This window comes from Pseudorca crassidens, chromosome 9 (assembly GCF_039906515.1).
Source record: "Pseudorca crassidens isolate mPseCra1 chromosome 9, mPseCra1.hap1, whole genome shotgun sequence".
Lineage (NCBI taxonomy): Eukaryota > Metazoa > Chordata > Mammalia > Artiodactyla > Delphinidae > Pseudorca > Pseudorca crassidens.
The window spans coordinates 53971894-53994339 of record NC_090304.1 but is presented as its reverse complement, the minus strand read 5'-3'; the positions used below and the strand labels follow the sequence as shown (position 1 = coordinate 53994339).

Below are 22446 nucleotides of genomic sequence, written 5' to 3'. Positions count from 1 at the left end.
ACACAGGTGGCCTAGGACAAGCTGGAAGACAGTGAGTGCTACCAAGAGATGAAGGTCAGAGGAGGAAGGCCTGATTCAGCAGTGGGCCTGGGGACTCCCTGGAGGGGAGAGCACTGGATCCTGGCACGCAAGGTCATGTAATGCTTCAGCAACTGGAGGCGTGGAGGGAGTAGCGTGCCAGGAAGGGGAACCGCACAGCAGGAAAGTGCAGTCTGTGTCTGGGGAAGGGCAGCGTGGAGTCCTCCTGGGCAGAGTCGGTGATGGTACCCGTGGCACAGTGTCGTTGTGAGGACAGCATAAGACAGTGCAGTCAGAGAACCTGGCACGCAGAAAACACTCACTCACTGATGATGCGGATGACTGATGAAGGTAGAGAAATGAGGCTGGAGTGGTCACCTGGGGCCAAGTCCCAGGGCTTTGCCTATCATCCTAAGGAATCGTGACACGTGGCAGCTAGAAGGGACCTTAGCTGGGACTTTGTCCTTCAGGACACTGGGAACCGCTAAGGTGTTCCCACAGGGGAGAGTGCGCTCACAGCCGAGCAGATTGATCCCGCAGCATGTCTTGGGTGGGTCCAAGTGAGGAGATGGGGGCCAGGATCCTGATGCTGTGGTCCAGGGAGAGGAGGCGTTGAGGGCCCAGGTGAGGTGGGCACAGGGGCTGCAGAGGAGGAGGTGAAGGTAGAGCATTTGTTGACTCCTTTAGAAACTCTGCCTGGTCAGCACAATCCAAAAGCTCTACTTCAGCAGCTGCTCTAAGCGTGACTGTGCTGTGATTTGAAGGTCCCGAGGGAGCAGCCCAGGAACATCTTGTCCACCAAGTCCCCACACACTGAGACGGCTCACACCGGCCCAGGCTCCCCTCCATAGGTTTCTCCAGCACACAGGGGCCATCAGCAGAGTCCTGTAAGGAGTCCTTATGCCCAGACCTGAACATAGCAGTGGGGCCACTTCTCTGTGCAGTTCACTCACCCACAGAGGGACATCACAGTCCCAAAGCCATTCCCTGCCCCTGCAGGGATTATTAGGACATCCGTGATGCCCTAAGCCTCAAGTGATGGGGTCCTTCTAGGGGACAGTGAGGCCTTGGCAATGTGGTTGGACCATCCAATCCCCATGACTTCCTTACATCCGGATACAGGAGAAGCCTTGGCACGAGGAATAGCTCTGGGAGGCCAGTGCAGCAGCCTGCAGATGTGGAGCCTCCCAGTTTGCCCAGAGCCTCACCGTGGTGTGTACCAGACAGGCTGAAGGGCAGTGCTTTTTTGTGTTTGCTGCCAGGATCCAAAGTCGCTATGAGCTTGAGGTGGGTTACGCACCCACCCCCAAGTGTGGAGAAGCAGACAGAACGAGGCCTTTGAGTCAGGCAGACTGCGGTCCAGTAACTGCCTGACTACATACTGGCTTGTACTGGCTTGGCTTGGCGTCCCTTCGTTCCCCCCCCAACCCCCCCACCCCCCCACCCTCCCCACCCCCACCCCACCCCCGTGCTCAGTTCCTCACACACAGCATGGGGTGAATAACAGTGACCACACAGGGTGTTCAAAGGCTAAAGTAGGGTTCGATTCTTAAAGGGCTCCGCCTTTTAACAAGTAGGTGTTGGGCAAGTGTTTGTTAAGTTTTCCTCTCCTTCCCTGTCCTGATTCTCCACGGCCCCCAGCCAGCCCCTTTCCCACCTGAGGCAGCTTCGCTCAGCAGGGGCGCTAGGTGCCTCCTGTCCATCTAGGGAGGATGGATTCTGTGGAAGCTTGGGTGACTTGGCATGTTTACTTTCATGAGGGAAACTCTTCCCGACAAGAACTTAAGACTTGCGGCTCATGGGTTTTAGGGGCATGGTTTAAGCAGTAATAGAAGCCCCACGTGTGTGCAGCCTTCACAAGTCTCTGTAGTAGAACAGAACCCTTGATTTTCTTTGATTCTCCAAATGTTTCTTGGATGTTTTGCTCTATGCTATTCAGGGCAGCAGGGAAACACAGATAAACAGAGCTCAGTTCCTGGTGAGAATGGCCTCTGGCTAAGGCAGGAGACAAGTTTGTGAGACCATCATCATTTCAGCATGATGGGCACCGGATAGAAGCATAAGATGTTCTCTTGCTTCCAAGGAGCAAGCTCTGCACCATCTAGGCAGGCAGGAAGGGCTCAGGAGGAGGGCCAGTTGCTGACCAGAAAGGAAATCAAATAACAGCTGTTTCTAGTACATGCCTACTGAATGCCAAACCCTTCAATCCTGAGAGGAATGTAGGAAAGATATGGAGTGTGGCTCTCAATGATGGCCCGGGAGAGGGAAGGGTTCTGGCGGGACTGAGGACTGAGGTCCTCGCCCAGCCAGGCCCCTAACCTGTAGTCTGATACAGGGTAAGTTAAAGAATATCCCTCTGCAGCCACGCAAATGAGATTGGACTTGAAGGAGAGTTCTGTCATGAATTTTCTGTTGTATATGTTATCCCTCGAGAGAGACAAACGGACTCGTGAAAGAATTAAAGAATGTGAAACTGCTAGGTAACCACAAAGTTGGACAGTACAGTAGAGGGTCCAGGAGCCAAGAGCTGGGAGACTTTGGGCTGAGTAATCCAGGAGGGCTTCCTGGAAGAGGAGAGCCCTGAGCTGGGCCTTGGAGAATAACTAAAAGTGGGACAGTCTGAGAGGAGGAGGACACCATCAGTGGAGGAATAGGAATAGTGCTGCCTCGCTCAGAAGTGTTCAGCGGCTCCCCAGGCCTCCCACTAGCATCCAGGCATGGCATTCCAGGCTCTGTACAGCCTGCTTCTAGCTCCTGCCTGCCCGGTCACCATGCCATCCCTCCAAGAGCCCCACCCTCCCGCTCCCTGAGTGGTTCAGCCACTCTGTGAACCTGCCCCAAATACCTCACTGCTGCCTGATTCCCCCCACACACTTCTCTATCTGCATCCTTCAGTGCCCCCTTCCCCACTTCACCCCTCAGAATAAAGCATCCTTTCCCCTCTATCCTTCTGAGCTCTGTTCCATTTGCTTCATTCTGCCTTTTCTTAGGGTCACACATGGACAGACCCTGACTCACTAAACTGTAGAGACCTCAACCTTGGCTTCCTCCTCTCTGTGGGCCACGTGCCATAGCCATGGCTGGAGTTTGGCAAATGCCAAACAGATGAATGAATGAATGATCAAGCTGAAATCTGGTTGCACAGAAAGGGGAATTGATGGTTACAGGGGACCATGAACTCGTGGCAAAAGGAACTGGACATGACTGACCTGAGAGTGTGGCCCATACTGCTCTGGGAGGAGCATCTCAGGGCTGGGGGAGCTCAGGTATTCTCTGTGCAGTCTGTCATATAAACCGTCCACAGCATTGCAGACAGCAGGCCACAGCCTGCACAAGCAGCTCCAGTGAGGGCCGCCAGCACGCTGCAGCTCCAGCACATTGTCCGAGTGCAGTGGGAAGGATGTGGGCTGTGGAGCCCGACTGACCTGGGCTGAGAATCAGCTCTGCTATTTGCCAGCTGTGTGGCCTTATGCAAGCCACTTAACCTCTCTGAGCCTTGGTGACCCTCTTTCATAAAAGGGAAATAATACTGCTTCCTTTCAAAGTTGTTGTAAGGATTATAGAGAATATACAAAAGAAAAACAACCTTCCAGCTTTATAAGAGGTGACTAATGAATGGTACATAATTTTTTTATGACATATGATTAATTGCTCCATGTGGCTGGGGAAGGTTTTGTGGAGAGTTCAAAGAAAGTTCTAGGTAATAGAATTTGGGTTTAAACCTAACAGCCTGTTATAAGTACAGTGAACTTATTATGGGACTCATTAACACATCCCACGTGAAGATGATGTACCAAAGTTGTTCAAGACCAGGGTGACCAAGCTGTCCCCACAAGGACACGTCCCATGGTTAATGCTCACAGAGAGACACTTACCAGCCCACAGGGGCCGCTGCAGAGAGAGAGAGAGAAAGCTGCAGAAGCTGGCCTGGGAGAAATGACCCAGAATCAGTGCTTGGGGCCAGTGTATACCTATCTCAGCCCTCATTCTGCAAGCAGGCAGGCAGGCAGGGGTGGGAGCAGAGAATCCGGGTTTCTGCCATCGTATTTTGGGAGCCAGGTTGTTGCTGCTTTGGCTACTGGGAGATGCAGGCCAAGTATCAGGGCCCGAGGGTGGGAGGAAGGAAGGGAGTCCTGACGCCTCAGGCAGGTAATGGGGCCCGAGCCCCAGAGGCAGCCCGGGCCAGCACTGGGCCTGTGTGTAGAGCCGAAATGGCTCAGAAGTCGGGTCATGGTAACTGGTTGAGGCTACAGAGGCGAATGGGGGGAGGAGGAGGAGGGAGGAGAGGCTCCAAAGGCAGCCTTGAAGCCGAGTAGGTGGCTGCCATTAACAGAATCAGGAGGGTCTCAACCCTCCTCCCAAATCCCCTCTCTTCCCAGGTTCCACGGCTCAGGGGGGTAGTGTCCCCACCCACAAACCCAAATATCTCTCCAAGCCTGGCCTCCCTCAGCTCAGCCATGTTCGAGTCCCGCCCATTTCCCTCGACTCAGTGCCGTGTTCCGTCCCCACTGCCATGATCCTGGTTCAGGTCTCCGCTTTCCTCCCGGCTCACTGCACATCCCTTCTGGCCTCCCACTCCACCCCTCCCCCTCTGTCCCCATTCACACTGCTACCAAAGTTCTCTTCCCCAAGAAGAATCTGGCCACACGCATCCATGGCTTGAACTCATCTGGCAACTTCTTGTTACAGTCAGACCATCCCCTTGACGTGGCTGGCAGGACCTTCATGACCTGCCCAGCCTCTCCTGTCCTTCCCCACCAAGCTTCAACCCAGCCGCCCGAGCTGCCCGCAGGTCCTCCTGGGGGGCCGGGCCTCTCGTGAGCCTCTTTGCATGCCCCCCATTTTGCCTGGAAACCCGCCCCGCCACGTTCGGCCGGCTCCCTGTCAATCTCCATGACTCCTTCCAGAACCCGCCCCCCAACTCCCGGGCTGGTGCAGGAGCTCCTCCCCTGTGCTCCCCACTCCCTCCTCCTTCATGGAGCCTATCTTATTGTCCTGGAGTAAACTCCAGTCCCTCCCTCTCCCACACCTTGAGTTCATCCTGCCAGGCAGAACTTAAGCACTCAGTAAATGTTTTATAAACGAATGAATAAATGAATGAATGAATGAGTGCAATGGAGCAGTGAGGGAATCCAAGAAGAGTAGACAACTTGGCAGGGGAGACAAGATGATTTGGTTCTAGGGATGCTGAGTTTGAGTTGGTGGGGCATTTAGAAGTAGGTCCAACTGCACTGGAAAGGCAAGTCTAAAGCTTCGGGAGGATCTCCAAGAAACTGTGGTCAGTCTGCTCACACATGAGCCAGTGCCCCTCAGGAGCTCAAATGACCAGGATATGGCTCAGTGTTACCAAACCAGCTTTATCAACTCAGAGGCCCTCAGAGCCTGAAGGGCATTATAAGGACATTGTCTGGTCAATTCTTTTTTTGACAGATGAGGAAACTAAGGCTCAGAGAGGGGAGGGGCCTGCTCAGCATCTACCTAGAGGCAGAGCTAGGGCTAGAATTCGTGTGTCTCCTTGGCAGCCTGAGCTCTCTCTACTGTCCCCTGTGACCTGTTGTTTGTGGCACTCGTGTCTGAGCCCTGAAGGAGGGAGTTACCATGAGGATGAGAGAAGGTGCTGGAGAGCCTCACTCCACAGATATTCGTACACTGGCTCTTCCTTTCCCACAGCACAGCTTCTCATGGCCCCAAATCAGGGGAGACTGATAAAGACCTCAGAGCCACAGAGCTTATGTACTGGATGTCTTGCACTCAGCAAACAGGATGGACCCTGTGGCCTACATCAGCAGCGACATTTATTTTACCCTGTTTTAAACACTGTCACCATCTACTCTCCAGTCCTGTAACAGATCAGATATGGCTCATTAGAAACCAGGAGAGAGATTGCTATGAAGAAGCAAACTGACACACTGACTCAAAAAACACCAAATAGGGATCGTTTAGGGTAAGGACCAATAGCCATTCACACCAAACCCACCAAGACTCTCTTACACATCATGTATCCCAACACAAGGCCCCATGGTGACATCCGGTTGTGTTCAGTACATTTTGCTTATTTATGCCCTGCAGGCATTTAGACATTTCATAAGGATTTTCATCTAAAGTGATGGAGATTGTTAAGGTTCAGGTAGCACAAGAAGCAAGCCCTCTGCTATTTTGAAGAGAAGTATTAACTTTAAAGATTCAGGGTTACAGAGCATCTTCATCATGACAAAGGAAGGAACAGAACTGGCTTTTTTGTTTGTTTGTTTTGTTGGTTAGTTGTGGGGTTTTTTTGTAGAGTTTTTTTTTTTAACATCTTTATTAGAGTATATTTGCTTTACAGTGGTGTGTTAGTTTCTGCTGTATAACAAAGTGAATCAGATATATGTACACATATATCTCCATATCCCCTCCCTCTTGTGTCTCCCTCCCACCCTCCCTATCCCACCCCTCTAGGTGGTCACGAAGCACCGAGCTGATCTCCCTGTGCTATGCAGCTCCTTCCCACTAGCTATCTACCTTACGTTTGGTAGTGTATATATGTCCATGCTACTCTCTCACTTCGTCCCAGCTTACACTTCCCCCTCCTCATATCCTCAAGTCCATTCTCTACGTCTGTGTCTTTATTCCTGTCCTGCCCCTAGGTTCTTCAGAACTTTTTTTTTTTTCTTAGATTCCATATATATGAGTTAGCATACGGTATTTGTCTTTCTCTTTCTGACTTACTTCACTCTGTAGGACAGTCTCAAGGTCCATCCACCTCACTACAAATAACTCAATCAGAACTGGCACTTTTTCGTTTGGCCACAACGTACCAGGCACAATGTCCAACACGTTGTCTCATTTAACAGTCACAGCTCTCTAACCTCACACACAGCGGCATTCGGTCATATGTGTTGAACTCATAAATGACTGAATGACCTCATGTTAGGTATTGTGAAAATGAGGCCTAAAGATGAGAACTGCCTGTCCATGGTCACACAGTGGGGGCTGGGAGCCCGTGCTCTTTCTCTGAACTACTGCTGCTGTTGTCACAACCTGCCTCGACCGGGCAGGAAGGAACACTTACACTTACGCAGGAGGAGAGAGTGAGTTCACTCTTCAGCCACACATCAGTCAGCCCGACAAGCACTCACTGAGAACCCGCTGCGCTCGCCGCCCTGTGTGAGAGCGCTGCTTCTGGATATAGGATGTATCATATCACTGAGGCTTTCTTTGATTTGCAGGAATGAATTCAGAGCATGGACTGACATCAAGCCCGTGAAACCCATAAAAGCCAAGCCCCAGTACAAGCCCCCGGATGATAAGATGGCTCATGAGACCAGCTACAGCGCCCAGTTCAAAGGCGAGGCCAATAAGCCAACCCCAGCTGACAATAAGGTCATTGATCGCAGAAGAATACGCAGCCTCTACAGCGAGCCCTTCAAGGAACCGCCAAAGGTGAGACTGAACTTCTGGGGACCCATCAGCACTGTCTGGCATGGAGGGGTTAACTGCAGCAGAGATTGGTGGGGTGGGGAAGCAGGTACTGCCAACTCTGGCCCCGCCCCCAAGGGCTTCTTTAAAGCCCCTCCTTTCCTTCACAGCACACAGAGACAGAGGGGCTTCTTACCAGGGTCCTTTGCTAAATTCAAAGTGAATTTTTAAAGGAACATTACCTAAAATGAAAACAGCTTAAAGACTGGTAGGTTTCCAGAGAACTAGCTTCTGATTTTGAGAACCCCCCCCCAAAATGGTAGAAAATCTCACATGAGCCCTAAATCCCCTTGTCTTAAAATAACTGTGCTTTTGCCCCTGAAGTGCTGACCCAGCCTTGGAGGCTTCCTTGCCTGACTTCTTTCCCACCCAGCCCCTGCCTCATCCTCAGCTCCAATCACTGGACACTTCTTTACCTCCCAAATCCCTAAACATCACCTGCCTTTTGTTATCCTTTCCCTCCAGCCAGCAGCAATTCTCAGTCTGTCACATCAGCTGCAAGATGTGTTCCAAGTAATTTGCTACTATAATAAACAGTTTGTGAATGATTTTCACTCCTAAGTAAGTTACAGTAGATTCAGGGATTTTCCAGTGACATCAGAGCTTTGCCTTATTTGCATCGCAATATGCATTCATGAGAGGGAGAATCATGTTGGAGACTCTGCTGCTGAGGCAGGAATCATACATGCCATTGCTTATTCTATGATGTCAAGCCATACGGAATTGGGCAATTATCAGCTCTCCTCTCTATAATAGCAGTAAAAGTCTGAAAACCTAAGAGCCTTTGCTCTGCTTTGCCCTAAAGTCTTGCAGTCAAGTGGAGTCTCCTCTTTGGCCCAGGACTGGTTTACAGGTAAGGCAACTACCCAACCCAGTTTGCCTGGACTACTCCAGATGAAGCATTGAAAATTCCATATTCCATGAAAGCCCTCAGTCCTGGGCAAACCAGGACGATCGGTTACCTTATTTCCAGGTCAGGGGTGACTTGAAAACCCCTAGACTTCATTGAGTGGATGACCCAGCCTGTGAGGCCCAACATCATCTCCGTCCACCTTCCACAGATGAAGTGGGACCCAGGACATGGGGTTGACTTTGGACAAAAGAAGATTCAAGTAGAGGAGCGAGGGAAGATTGGGGAAAGTAAATCCAGAGGTGGGTGGGAGGAGGGTGACATATTGAGGCATCATACCCAGTGGCCCAGAGTTCTTGAAAAAGAGAAGAAAAGACCATCTTCCAGGAATGAGGGGGCAGAACTGGCAGGAGGTAGCTTGGGGAGAGGGAAGTGGGCTTGAACAGCAGCCCTGGGGAAGACCGTCTGGGGAGCCAGCCAGAGGGGAGGAGGGGATGGCTGGACAGCGCTGAAGGCCTCACTGGGCGAGACTGCCCGCCCAAGCCTCTCAGTGAGGACGTTTGTGCACAGGAGCTCAGAAACAGGAAAGGCCGGCTCCTGCTGTGGTAGTAAACCGCCCAGAATCTCAGTGTCTTCCATCAACAAAGTTTATTTCTTTTTTATTTTTTGCGGTACGCGGGCCTCTCACTGTTGTGGCCTCTCCCGTTGCGGAGCACAGGCTCCGGACGTGCAGGCTCAGCGGCCATGGCTCACGGGCCCAGCCGCTCCGCGGCATGTGGGATCTTCCTGGACCGGGGCACGAACCCGCGTCCCCTGCATCAGCAGGCGGGCTCTCAACCACTGCGCCACCAGGGAAGCCCAACCAAGGTTTATTTCTTACCAGTATGGGCCCACCGTGGGTGGGCTGCAGCTCTCTTCCTCGGCACTTCTTCCATCTAGAACTCAGGGTGAAGAGCAGCCTCTCTGTGGCAGAGGAAAGGGGCACATTGGGAAGCACAGGCCAACTGTTGATCTTCTGTCTGGAGGTGACCCATCACCTCTGCTCACATCTCATTGCCTAAAGCCACTCACGTGCCTGCCTGAGTTGAGCAGGATGGTGAGGTACAGTCCTCCCGCGGGCAGGGGCAGCAGGGAGTGCATCACAGAACACAGTCCGCCTGGCGGGGCCCGGGACGCAAGGGCTGGCAGCGGGAGCCAGTGTGGCCAGCGAGAGGGCGGCCAGAACGGCTGACGGGGGGCTTCAGAGGGGAGATGCCGGATGCCCTAGCGTCCCTGAAGAGGCTTTACACGCCACGCCCCTCCGAGTCCTGTGTTGTCACTGTTATCCTTTCACTAATCACGTCTTCTCTCTAAATTCGTCCTCCTACTCCCTCCCCTTCTGTGTTTCTGTTCGCCGTCTGTCTGTCTCTCCGTGCAGGTGGAGAAACCTAGTCTCCAGAGTTCCAAACCAAAAAAGACCTCAGCGAGCCATAAGCCCCCGAGGAAGGCCAAAGACAAGCAGGTGGTGTTGGGCCGGGCCTCCAAGAAAAAGAGCGCGGAGGGCGCCAGCGCTGCCCCGCCTGCTGACAAGGAGCAGAGCGCAGAGATGAACAATAAGCTGGCTGAGGCTAAAGAGTAATGCACTGCACTTCCCTTGCTTCTTCTCTTCCTTTTCTTTTTTCTTTTTCACTAACCAACAAAAAAGGCCACAAAATTGATTAGAGGCTTCCCATCTGCATGGGTCCTGAACGTCCTAGGAGCTCTTTGGTTTCTTTGAACAGACGGATCCTGTTTCAGAGACTGGGCGGCCTGCCTCCTGTGCAGATCTAGAGCAGGTCTGCACCACGGGCCCCTGGACCAGCCAGAGCCTGTGTGCAGGGCGGTGCCTCCTGGCGGGGGAGAATACACCTGCCGAGGGAGGCCCGGGGACCACAGGGGAACCGTCCTGGCGGTGCTTAGACGTGAATGTGGGGCGTCCCCCTCCTGTTCCTCCCCAGGGTCTGTGCCAGTGATCAATTTTGAACTTTAGGTAAAAGTGTTCTTTTCCAAAACTCATGCGCTATAGAAGCTTGACCTGGGCTTCGGCAATTGACAAAATTTGTGGAAATATTTAACAAGCAAACAAAAATATTCTGGCCTTCATGTCAATAAAATGAGTTGTGTCTGTTAAGTTTAAGTAATTTTTTCATAGACTCTTCTGTCAGAAACACGTGACTGCATTTAGTTTCCTATCAGTGGGCTTTAAATCATATACCAAGTAAATGATGTGCCACTGATGACCAAAACTAGGCCAGGGCAGAAAGATTAGGTGTTGTAGGTACACTCCAGACAGCATAGGAAGATGACGAAAATGAGGAGATTGTTTTCCTGTTAACTCTCCGCCTATCCAGTGCTGCAGATTTTGCAAAGTGACTGGTTACAGAGGACTGAGGAAGAAAGTTCAAGGTGTAAAGAGAGTGTGTTTAGAATGTGGCTTTCTTGCTTCCGAGAAACACACAGCAGGAAGCAGATGTAGTGGCTGCTGTGACAGTGTTTACTGTTCCTGCCTGGGCTCTGCTTGCTCTGTTCCTCAGAGAGGACAGGAGATGCTGAACTTCAGGTTATGGGAAATTTCTGTGACTTAGCCTAAGACGAGGACAGTTCCCTGCTATGTGATTAGCAAGCATTTTTGACCTCATTTCTGAATAAAAGCAGCTCTCCCTGCATTGTGTGTCTCGTGTCTGTGTGGCCGAAGCTGCCAGTGGCAGCAGTGCCACCTTAGCTGTGCTAGAGTTGTGCTGTAGGCATTAGCCAGGGAGTCGTGGAAAGACCCCACATACCTACTAGAAAAATTACATTTGCAAACCCCGTGGCGGCGTGTAGGTTGCGCAGTACTCTTTATTTCCCACATCCCCAGGGTGCTTCCTGTCGCCGTCATTCTGAAATCGCTGGGCTGTTGTGTGACACCAGCCTCTGCTCAGGCGTACTTTTCTTTTGTAATAAAAGTGGTAATGAGTGAAGTTCTCACGGTTCCCTACCTCAAAAGTCCCGTTAGGTCCTTCAAGTTGGAGGAAATAGAGCCTCCACGAGCTCTCTCATCTTCTGACCATTCAGGCAGCAAAATCCCCATTTACACCATTTTCTTTGTCACCTTTGGGCTGATTGAGAAGTCTCTTGCAAATTAATTGAGCCTGTGCTATGCAGGCCCTATTTCCTAAGAGGACAGAACCTGCAGAAAGGAAGCGCTTGGCCAGGCCTCTCTGCCATCTTCCTTTCCATCCCAGGGAAGGAACTGTGAGGAAGAAGTACCGAGGAAGGTAGAAAACGTTAGTGAGTTTCAGGGTTTATGGATCACAGATTTTGATGCCTAGCTGGAAAGGGCTAGAGTAGATCTCGGTACCGATTCAGGTATTTGCTATCTGATCTTAACGATAATCTCATGCTGAGAGCTCGGTCAGCATGATCTTAACTTTGTCCGGAGAATCTGCCGACGTATGTTCGTTCTCTTGAGACCTGGCATTCGTCAGACATGTTGATGTTAGCCACGATTTGGATTTCTTCGTAGAATAGTCATCTATTTTTTTGCAGATCAAGTAAATCAAACTTTACGATGCACAGGGGACCATTCACTCAACATTCGCTTATTGGATACCTGTGTGCCCGACACGGGGCCAGCTGTAGTGGGTAGCGTGTATAAATGTCTCCACCACAGCACAACCAGGATACGTAGGACTCCACCCCTGTGTCTGATTCAAGTTTGTGTTGCCCCAGTTGTAGAGTTAACCACCCACCTTGTGGCCCCAGGCACTGAGTTTCTTCCCTGCCCCACCTGACGCTTTAGATGACCTGTAGGATGTCTTTTCAGGCCTTTAGTCTCCCCATCTTTTTAGTGCCTCCAACTGAGAAAACCCTGTTGGTACTTCGCTTTGACTCTTGAATGTGTCACTTCACTGGCAAGAAACCTCCTTTGATTTCTACTGTTTACAAATAAAACTCAGCCGGTCTAGTTCTGCATCCCAAACGCGCTGACTGAAACTGATTTCAGTTTCACAAGCAGTGTTTTAGTGTTGCCTTTCTGAAGGTGGCCAAGCTTCAAATGCCTGTTCGCCGCATTTTTGTACACTTCCCTGTGGTTCCCTGAACTCCCCTGACAAAAGAGCTAGGACTGAAGCTTTCTCACCTTCTGCTTCACTCACCTGCAAAGATGATCCCTAAAGCTGTGCGTTGGGTCCTTAAAGCTTTTTGTTATCTGCTGGTGCTCCCGTTACGCCTTTGCCTCTCTCAAGGCAGACCGGAAGCGTCTAATTACGATTTTGTGGCCTGGGTTTTGTTGCGAACCACAGATTGTCTATGTATGTGTAGCGCACACCTCTCTTGGTGCTATTTCATTCCTGCTGTTAGTAAGAAAATGACAAAAATATTCATGTATAGCCAATTGATTGTGACGTGCTTGTGGTCTGTGCTTGCTCAGAAAAACAAACAAACAGTTTTTCCAATTATAAATAAATGCTAAAGACGAACACCACTTTCTTGATCTTATTTCCTTGGTAAGGCCCAGCTGAGTAGGTGAAGGAACCAACTTTTGCCATCTGAGCCGCTCTCCACGAGATGAGCTGCACCCTGCAGTTTCTCTGGGGTTCTCCGTAACGCAGCTTGACTCTTTTAGATACTTGCCTCTCAGATACTAATTGCAAGCAGTCAGAGCTAAGTGTTGGGAAAGGCGACGATGGACCGGGAGACCCAGTGGCCAACAAGGTAGTGTAACGATCTGATCCCATGTAGCTGGGGGTGAGTGGCCAGCACCACCTCGCCACCCTGGGAGGCTGGCCCCCGACCTCCACCCTCTTCCCGTCAACCCGCAGGACTGTCTGTGATGGCTTTTCTCCTCCCAAGAGATGGCAGAGATGCCTTCACTTATTTAATCTGGTCACTGTGGAGGCTCCACGCTCAGGGGCTGGCTCACTGTGTGGGTGATGGCGTGACGGTCGGGTGTGCGCCTAACACGGGGGTGTGGAAGCCGCCGTAAGGGAGTCCAAACAAGGTAACAACAGGCCAGGGAGCTGGGAGCTCAGATGGAAGACAGGATTCTTCCCACCGGGAGTGGGGAATCTGTAGTCTTCATGGGGGGGAAGCTTGGCGAGTGGGTGGCATGTGGGTATGCGGGGCATGCAGGGGCAGGCCTACAGGCAGGAGAGCAGAAGGGTGGGCACCTCAGAGCCGGGGCCGAGGGTGCCCACTTGGATGTCCTTCTGCTGGAATGGGAGACAAAAGATTCTATCCTTTGGGATCCCGCTTCCTTTTGCCAGTGCATGTTGACTGGATACCTCTCATGTGCCAGGCATTGTGCTTGGAGCAGAGAAGCAGGATGGCTGAGACCCCACCTCCAATCACAGTGAAACATGAAGAAGGAGTCTGTTCTAGCAGATTCTGTGGGTCAGGGAGGACCTCAGTGGCTGGGCAGGCGGCGACCAAGTGAACAGAGCTGGATGGGGGGCGGCCAGTCATGACAGGCAGAAGGGCTGCAGGAGCAGAGATGTGGGAGCCCAATGCCAGGTGAGCTCAGTCCTTGGGAGGGTCAGGGTGCCGTGGACGTCCTGGTGCCGTCGGGGGTGGGGTGGGGAGGTCACTAACCAGGGTGTCTATTCACACCCCCAGCTGTACCCCACCTGCGCATGCTCCTGCCATCGTGCTTCTCACCCTCACCCTCAAACCGGGCACCAGCCGCAGGTCCTCTCTTGCTCTAGGCTGGGAGCTAGGCTGGGACTCATTCTGTTGCTGTTTCTCAAAATCTGGGCTTTGAGTAGGAGCCGTGGTAGGAATAATCAAGGATCGTGTATGTGGAACAAAACACTATATATTTGTTTTCCAGATGAACAGAAAGCATTCCACCCACCTGCCTGCTTTTGTATGAGGCAGAAAATACAAAATACTGTCCAATAATAAAACATACCAAAAGTATATTATTAGCTCTCTTTTGATCAGTTAAGAATTGTTTGATCAAAACTAGGGATTGAGAGATGAAAAGACAGGAGAAGTAGAAACAGGCAAAGAGAGAAGACACCCAGAAAACACACATGTATGAAGACACTGAGAATAACCCAGGAGAAGGTGAGACGCACTCAGAATCAAAGGGCAAGAATGGGCCGCGGAGAAGCAGGAAGGTGGGAACCACCCCGTGGTCAGGCTCACCTGGAGCCTCAGCCTCACTTCCGCTGTGCTCCCTGATGCTGCCCAAGCCCAGGAGGCGAATCTCCACCCCTCACTATCATCACCTCCCTGAAACAGCAAATGGAGTCAAAACCAGCCTCTAGTTTTAAAATAGGTCCCCACTGCTACATTCATTATAAGCGTAGTTTAATCCTTCCTTAGAGCTTGTGTTCTTAGTGAAGTTCTTCCCTCATTTTTTTTTTTTCCACTAGGGTTTAAAACTGCACAGCCTGCTTCCCGTAGATTCAGGGAGTGTCAAGCGGACGCGCTCTGTGTGCGGACTCCCTCCATGAGCATCACGTTTCAAGGCCCTCTCCCTGCTAAAATGCTTAGAGCAGTTTACATTTTCAGGACCTCAGGTATAAAAAGTTTCTTTCAGGATGTAGACTGGGGACGATCTACAGTTAAGGGGAGACCTAGAGCAGCCCCACCGGAGGCCCACAGGGCAGGGACAGCAGCAGGGACAGCCGAGCCGCGACAGGAGAGGCAGCTGTTTCCAACCAATGGAACCAACCCTGCTCGGCTTCCCCTCGAGCAGAGCCCGGCACGTGATCCCAAGCTCTCCATCCCACTGCCACTGATGCATCGATCCTCATGACACCTAGACCATCCTAGAATAGCTCTAATAACAGAGTGGCCATCCTTACATATTTTCTTCCTTAGCATGTGAGTACGGGTTAACAGTGGCGGTGCCCATAGGCCTTTACCAGGTTCATGGATGGACGTCGGTGGCAGCTATGCCAGTCTGTGTCTTTCACCAAACACAGACTGTCCTCTAAAAATTGGGACACTAATACCCACCTCATATGAGAGGAGTGAGGATGAAATGACTTGATGACTATAGGCAACCCATAGTGGACACTAAATAGAGCCCATTTCAGGCCCCTCTGCCTTCCCTGTACAGTACTTGAAAGGTCTGTGTTCTCTGTCTTTTTGATAATTACTCTGACAATAGATGAAGCTGATTGAGGCAAACACTGATCAAGAAGAACACTTTTAAAGAATCCCAGCTGCTGAATTACCTTGAGTTCACAAACGTAAGCAATAATATTCTAATAATTTATAACTACCGATTGCTTACGAAGCCTTTCTTTCTGTGCAGTCCCGCTGAGCCCTCCTGATATAGTGGAGCAGGTGTTTGCACCAGGTGACAGACAGGAGAGGGAAGCTCAGGGAGGAGGGTGTGTGCCAGCTGCACCTGGCTGCTCCACAGCCTGGGCTGCTTCTCCCTTTCACCCAAGGGAGGAGGCCGGCCTGAAGGGAGTCAGGTTTCAGATGAGTTGGACTCCTAAGCTATATCCTCACCTCGAGGTGCCCTGTCTGCTTGGGCAAACTGCAGGCTCACCTAGGATCCCCTCTAAGTCTTGGGAACCAGATACAAATGAGGGGAAGTAAGAGTTGGGTCAGGTTTTCACACACAACTGGCTCAAACATCCTGAATGAATTGACCAATTGTCTCAGCCAAATATATAGGTTTTCTCCTTTGGGTGCTAAATTAACTGACTGGGTTACTGAATACAGAATGATCCAACTGTTTTCATTCATAAGAAATATACTTGGTACTAGAGATACCAAGATAAAGCAGGTGCCCAAACCTGACACTGGAGGTGTTGGATCAGAGACCGCCAGCTTGTGCATTTTATTTCAAACAGTGGAACCGAGCTTAACTCTCTGTCCCTTGTCCTCATATAAGTGGCCCTCAGTCGCTTGTTAATTTGGTATTGTGTATATCTATTTCAACCTGGACATCTTACCTGGGGCCAAGGGAGCTTCAGATGCTGAGATACGCAAATTACCGCCACTGGTACTGGTTTAAGCTGCCGGAGGGATCTTTAGAACATGCAGTTCTGACCATGTCACGCCCTGCTTTAAACCGTCCATGGGTTCCTCTCTCGGCCTGCAGAAGCTTATGTCTGCTCAGCGCACCATGCTGCTTCTCACCTCCATGCTTTACCCACGCTCACCCACCTGCTCAGATTGCCCTTCTCCTGCTTCTCCACCTGGCTAACTCATCCTTCAAGACTCCGCTCAGGGGACAGCTCCAGGAAGCCTTTCCCGCACCTCCCAGGCTGGGTAAGATGCTCCCTGTGTGTTCTTCATCGTGGAACTTAGCACACGTACTGTGTCATCTGCTCATATGTGTGTGTGTGTCCCCCCCCCCACTAGACTATGCTCCCCCAGGGCAAAGACCCTGTCCTTCTGCTCATCTTTGTAGCCCTAGCTCCCAGCCCATTGTCTTCCACAGATAATGTCTTCTAAAGTGTTTGCTGAATAAACAGTGAGCGAATGAATGACTGATGATATTCGCCATCTGCCTCCATAGGCACCACTGAGCCTCCGCAAGGCTTTATTCTGCCTAGTAACTGGCTCTGCTCGCAAGACAGGGCTGGTTTCAAGAAAGGTCACGGCAACGGCTGAGCACAGAGGAGTCAACCGCTGCTTTTATAATGGCCAGCCTCTGGGCCAGCCTCCTCTGTACGTCATATGGCCACTTTTTCTAAACAGTCCTGACTTCATAAAATCATTGACTCGTGGTTAGAGGGTAATCTTAAGAGGCTGGCTGAGCCCAGCCCCTGCCCAGTGCAGAGCTGCTAACTCCGTGATGGCAGAGGCATCTTCCAGGGGCATGTCTTAGCAACAAGGGCTGGAAATTAGAGCCAGCAGGCCTGGTTCTAAATCCAAGCTCTACTAGTTAGTAGCTGTGTAACCTTGGCTGAATTTCTTACTTTCTTTGAGCCTCAAAGAAATAACAAGAATACAAGTATCAACCACTACCCAGATCTATACGACTCCCAAATTCAGAAGGTAGGAATTTGGTCAGCAAGGAATATAGTGTGACCTGAATCTGTTTGGTTCCAGAGTGTGGGTAGCAGGTGGTAAGAGGTCTGATCACAGAAAACCCTGTTTGTGATTCAGAGGACTATTATGAGGGCCCCGTAAGGGTGCATACGAAGGCCTCTGTGAACTGTACGTGGAACACCCTTGTCACAGTTCACTTTATGGGTAATTTGCTCACCACCACTTCCCAGTTACTTACCACCCTTAATCCCAACGGAGTGGTGGTGGCTGGAGCTACACGTGGCAAAGCCACTCTCTCTGCCACACAACAGCTTGAGATGATGCCCCTCTCGTACTGGCTCTTGCTGCCCCCTCGCCTTCCCAGCCCTTCCCCAGCCCCTCCTCCCTGAGCACCTTATTAATCAACCTCCTGGTGCAGATTCCATTTCTGCAATTACACGGTCATTTTCATCGATCCCCTCTGGACACACCAAACCAATTTTTGATTAATGGCTCAAGATCCCATCCTTTGCTTTAGATGGGGTAGGGGGAAGGACAAAGATTGATTTGCAAGTTCCCAGGTAGACAAGGACTGAGCCATTACTGTCTGGCAGCCTTAGTCCAGAACTTCACTTTTTTTTTTTTTTTCTTAACATCTTTATTGGAGTATAATTGCTTTACAATGGTGTGTTAGTTTCTGCTTTATAACAAAGTGAATCAGCTATATGTATATATATATCCCCATATCTCCTCCCTCTTGCGTCTCCCTCCCTCCCACCCTCCCTATCCCACCCCTCTAGGTGGTCACAAAGCACCGAGCTGATCTCCCTGTGCTATGGGGCTGCTTCCCACTAGCTTTCGGTTTTACATTTGGTAGTGTATATATGTACATGCCACTCTCTCACTTTGTCCCAGCTTACCATTGCCCCTCCCCATGTTCTCAAGTCCATTCTCTAATAGGTCTGTGTCTTTATTCCCATCCTGCCCCTAGGTTCTTCATAACCATTTTTTTTTTATATTTCGTATATATGTGTTAGCATACGGTATTTGTTTTTCTCTTTCTGACTTACTTCACTCTGTATGACTGACTCTAGGTCCATCCACCTCACTACAAATAACTCAATTTCGTTTCTTTTTATGGCTGAGTAATATTCTATTGTATATATGTGTCACATCTTCTTTATCCATTCATCTGTCGATGGACACTTAGGTTGCTTCCATGTCCTGGCTATTGTAAATAGAGCTGCAATGAACATTGTGGTACATGACTCTTTTTGAATTATGGTTTTCTCAGGGTATATGCCCAGTAGTGGGATTGCTGGGTCTTATGATAGTTCTATTTTTAGTTTTTTAAGGAACCTCCATACTGTTCTCCATAGTGGCTGCATCAATTTACATTCCCACCAACAGTGCAAGAGGGTTCCCTTTTCTCCACACCCTCTTCAGCATTTATTGTTTGTAGACTTTTTGATGATGGCCATTCTGACTGGTGGGAGGTGATACCTCATTGTAGTTTTGATTTGCATTTCTCTAATGATTAGTGATGTTGAGCATCCTTTCATGTGTTTGTTTGCCATCTGTATGTCTTCTTTGGAGAAGTGTCTGTTTAGGTCTTCTGCCTATGTTTGGATTGGGTTGTTTGTTTTTTTGATATTGAGCTGTATGAGCTGCTTGTAAATTTTGGAGATTAATCCTTTGTCAGTTGCTTCATTTGCAAATATTTTCTCCCATTTGAGGGTTGTCTTTTCATCTTGTTTATGGTTTCCTTTGCTGTGCAAAAGCTTTGAAGTTTCATTAGGTCCCATTTGTTTATTTTTGTTTTTATTTCCGTTTCTCTAGGAGGTGGGTCAAAAAGCATCTTGCTGTGATTTATGTCATAGAGTGTTAATGCCTATGTTTTCCTCTAAGAATTTGATAGTTTCTGGCCTTACATTTAGGTCTTTAATCCATTTTGAGCTTATTTTTGTGTATGGTGTTATGGAGTGATCTAATCTCATACTTCTACATGTACCTGTCCAGTTTTCCCAAGCACCATTTATTGAAGAGGCTGTCCTTTCTCCACTGTACATTCCTGCCTCCTTTATCAAAGATAAGGTGACCATATGTGTGTGGGTTTATCTCTGGGCTTTCTATCCTGTTCCATTGATCTATATATCTGTTTTTGTGCCAGTACCATACTGTCTTGATTACTGTAGCTTTGTAGTATAGTCTGAAGTCAGGGAGCCTGATTCCTCCAGCTCCGTTTTTTGTTCTCAAGATTGCTTTGGCTATTCGAGGTCTTTTGTGTTTCCATACAAATTGTGAAATTTTTTGTTCTAGTTCTGTGAAAAATGACAGTGGTAGTTTGATAGGGATTGCATTGAATCTGTAGATTGCTTTGGGTAGTATAGTCATTTTCACAATGTTGGTTCTTCCAATCCAAGAACATGGTATATCTCTCCGTCTGTTTGTATCATCTTTAATTTCTTTCATCAGTGTCTTATAGTTTTCTGCATACAGGTGTTTTGTCTCCTTAAGTAGGTTTATTCCTAGGTATTTTATTCTTTTTGTTGCAATGGTAAATGGGAGTGTTTCCTTAATTTCTCTTTCAGATTTTTCATCATTAGTGTATAGGAATGCAAGAGATTTCTGTGCATTAATTTTGTATCCTGCTACTTTACCAAATTCATTGATTAGCTCTAGTAGTTTTCTGGTAGCATCTTTAGGATTCTCTAGGTATAGTATCATGTCATCTGCAAACAGTGACAGCTTTACTTCTTCTTTTCCGATTTGGATTCCTTTTATTTCTTTTTCTTCTCTGATTGCTGTGGCTAAAGCTTCCAAAACTATGTTGAATAATAGTGGTAAGAGTGGACAACCTTGTCTTGTTCCTGATCTTAGAGGAAGTGATTTCAGTTTTTCACCATTGAGAACGATGTTGGCTGTGGATTTGTCATATATGGCCTTTATTATGTTCAGGTAAGTTCCCTCTATGCCTGCTTTTTGGAGGGGTTTTCATCATAAATCGGTGTTGAATTTTGTCAAAAGCTTTTTCTGTATCTATTGAGATGATCATATGATTTTTCTCCTTCGGTTTGTTAATATGGTGTATCACCTTGACTGATTTGTGTATGCTGAAGAATCCTTGCATTCCTGGGATAAACTCCACTTGATCATGGTGTATGATCCTTTTAATGCAGAACTTCACATTTTTAAAAGCGTCATTAGCAGGATTGTCAGATTCATGGCAGCTCATTGAGACAGTCAACTATGCCCCTGACTTTGCCTTCTTGGTGTTAAAACAACCAAGGGAGCTTTTAAAATATTTTTTATACAAATGGGAATTTATTTAGTTCTTAGGAGGTTATATCCAGAAAAGGTATTTACCAGCAAAAATGTAAAAAGGAAAACGCAGGGACTTCCCTGGTGGTCCAGTGGTTAAGACTCCGTGCTTCCACTGCAGGGGGCATGGGTTCGATCCCTGGTCAGGGAACTAAGATCCCACATGCCACGCATGGCGTGGCCAAAAAATAAATAAAGTAAAAAATTTTTAAAGAAAGAAAGAAAAAGCAACGACAACACAGGGCAGAAAACAAAACTATCTAGCTATGTACTGCAACCATCTCCCTGTACTTCAGGAGAACACATCTTCCCACAGGGGACCTGGAGTGGTGGAGAAAAATCCGAACTAGGAATCTGCCCCAGCTGTCTGGTGCCACTTCTGTAAAATGCAGAGGTGGCACAACCTAGGGGAAGGGAAGGAGCATTTATTTGACCTTTACACAGTTGTTCGCATTTAATCCTCACAATAGGGCTAGAGAGTCTGTTGTAGGCATCATCCCCATTCACAGATAAACAAGTCAAGACTAGGTGATTAAATAACAAAGTCACACAACTTGTAAGTGGTGAGCCAGGATTTGGAGCCTGGTTTGGCTGACTGAAACCCATTCCTTGTCCAGTACTTGGGACCATCTCTAGGATTCCTACTGTAAAGAATTCCTGAAAGGGCAGTCTCTTCATCCTCTTTCTTCCTTGCTCCAAAACCTTCAGTGACCCTAAGTATTCTCATCATCTTTGGAAAGTGAGTCAGATGAAGGTCACAGATGCTGAGTTTGATCAGCACAGTTACTACCTCCTACCCACCCCCCTCCACCCAGAATTAAGCCTTGTGTTGGCAGGCATTTTTTTAGCCATGGTCCTAGCTGCTCTTCCTGTGCAAATGAGCCACATCTGGGTGGACTCCCTTTGTAGCCCCGGGCTGGTAGCCTGGCTGGCAGTCATACAGGTAGGGTTTACAGGTGTGGGTGCAGATGGGCACTCTTAGACCAGGATGCCCCTGTTTTCTGAGACGATTTTCTTTGCCAGGGTCTGCTGAACACCAGGAGGTAAACCAGGGAGGTCCTCACGTAGTGGATGCGGGAAGGGCTGAGGCAAAGGGGGACTGGTTGTTGGAGTCCCAGAGGGGCAACTCTCAGGAGAAACAGTTGGGAGCTCGAAACTGGGGACCTGCAGAGGTCAATGGCTCCAGCCTCCTGGACCAGGCAGAACCAGTCAGAGTCATGTCAAGCCAGACCCAGTTCAGACCTCAGCAGACAAATTTGGAATCTCTATGGTTGAAGTCACACCCCTGAGGGATACTGTTGTAAAAAGGAAAGAGCTTGACCAAAAGTCTGTCATCCTCAGTTAAGGTCTTGACGTTGCCACCGACTCACTATGTGACCCTTCAGAGCCCCGCTTCCACCTCTGGAAAATGGGGGCACGAGTGACCCCTGTCTGCCTGGGTGACAAAGGGCTGCTGTGAGAATACAATGTGCCACATTGAATGTAAAGTCCTCTTAGAAAACCAGAAAGAGAGGTTACAGTTTGGGAGGACAAAAAAGGTGCTAAGGCAGTTAAGAATAGGAAAGCATTTGTGTGTCTTGTAAATGCAGTTGTTAGAATTTGATCTTGTGTGAGTTTTTGTTTTTAATCTTCCCATTTGGGGTGCAGGCCTCCTGTATGTGCCAGCCCTATGCCAGGGTGCTCTGGCTCTCCACTCTCGTCAGTAGCCTGGCACTGAGTAGGCATTTATTAAATGTTTGTGGAAAGATGGAGGGAGTAAAGAGGAGGGGAGGGCGAAGGGTGGGGAAGGAGAGAGGGAGGGAGGGAAAGACAGAGGAAAGAGAGTGAGGCAGACACGGTCTCTGCCCTAAAGAGCC

General features: G+C 49.3%; 1 protein-coding gene across 1 annotated transcript in view; it reads left to right on the top strand.

The window, feature by feature from the left end:
• The window catches only part of MAP6 (microtubule associated protein 6), an 88756-nt gene that overhangs the window by 52187 nt on the left and 14123 nt on the right, over window positions 1–22446 (top strand). The window contains exons 2-3 of the mRNA XM_067750389.1: window positions 7227–7440; window positions 9744–9940. Of these exons, the coding sequence (XP_067606490.1) occupies window positions 7227–7440; window positions 9744–9940 (411 nt within the window). The remainder of the gene's footprint in view (window positions 1–7226; window positions 7441–9743; window positions 9941–22446) is intronic.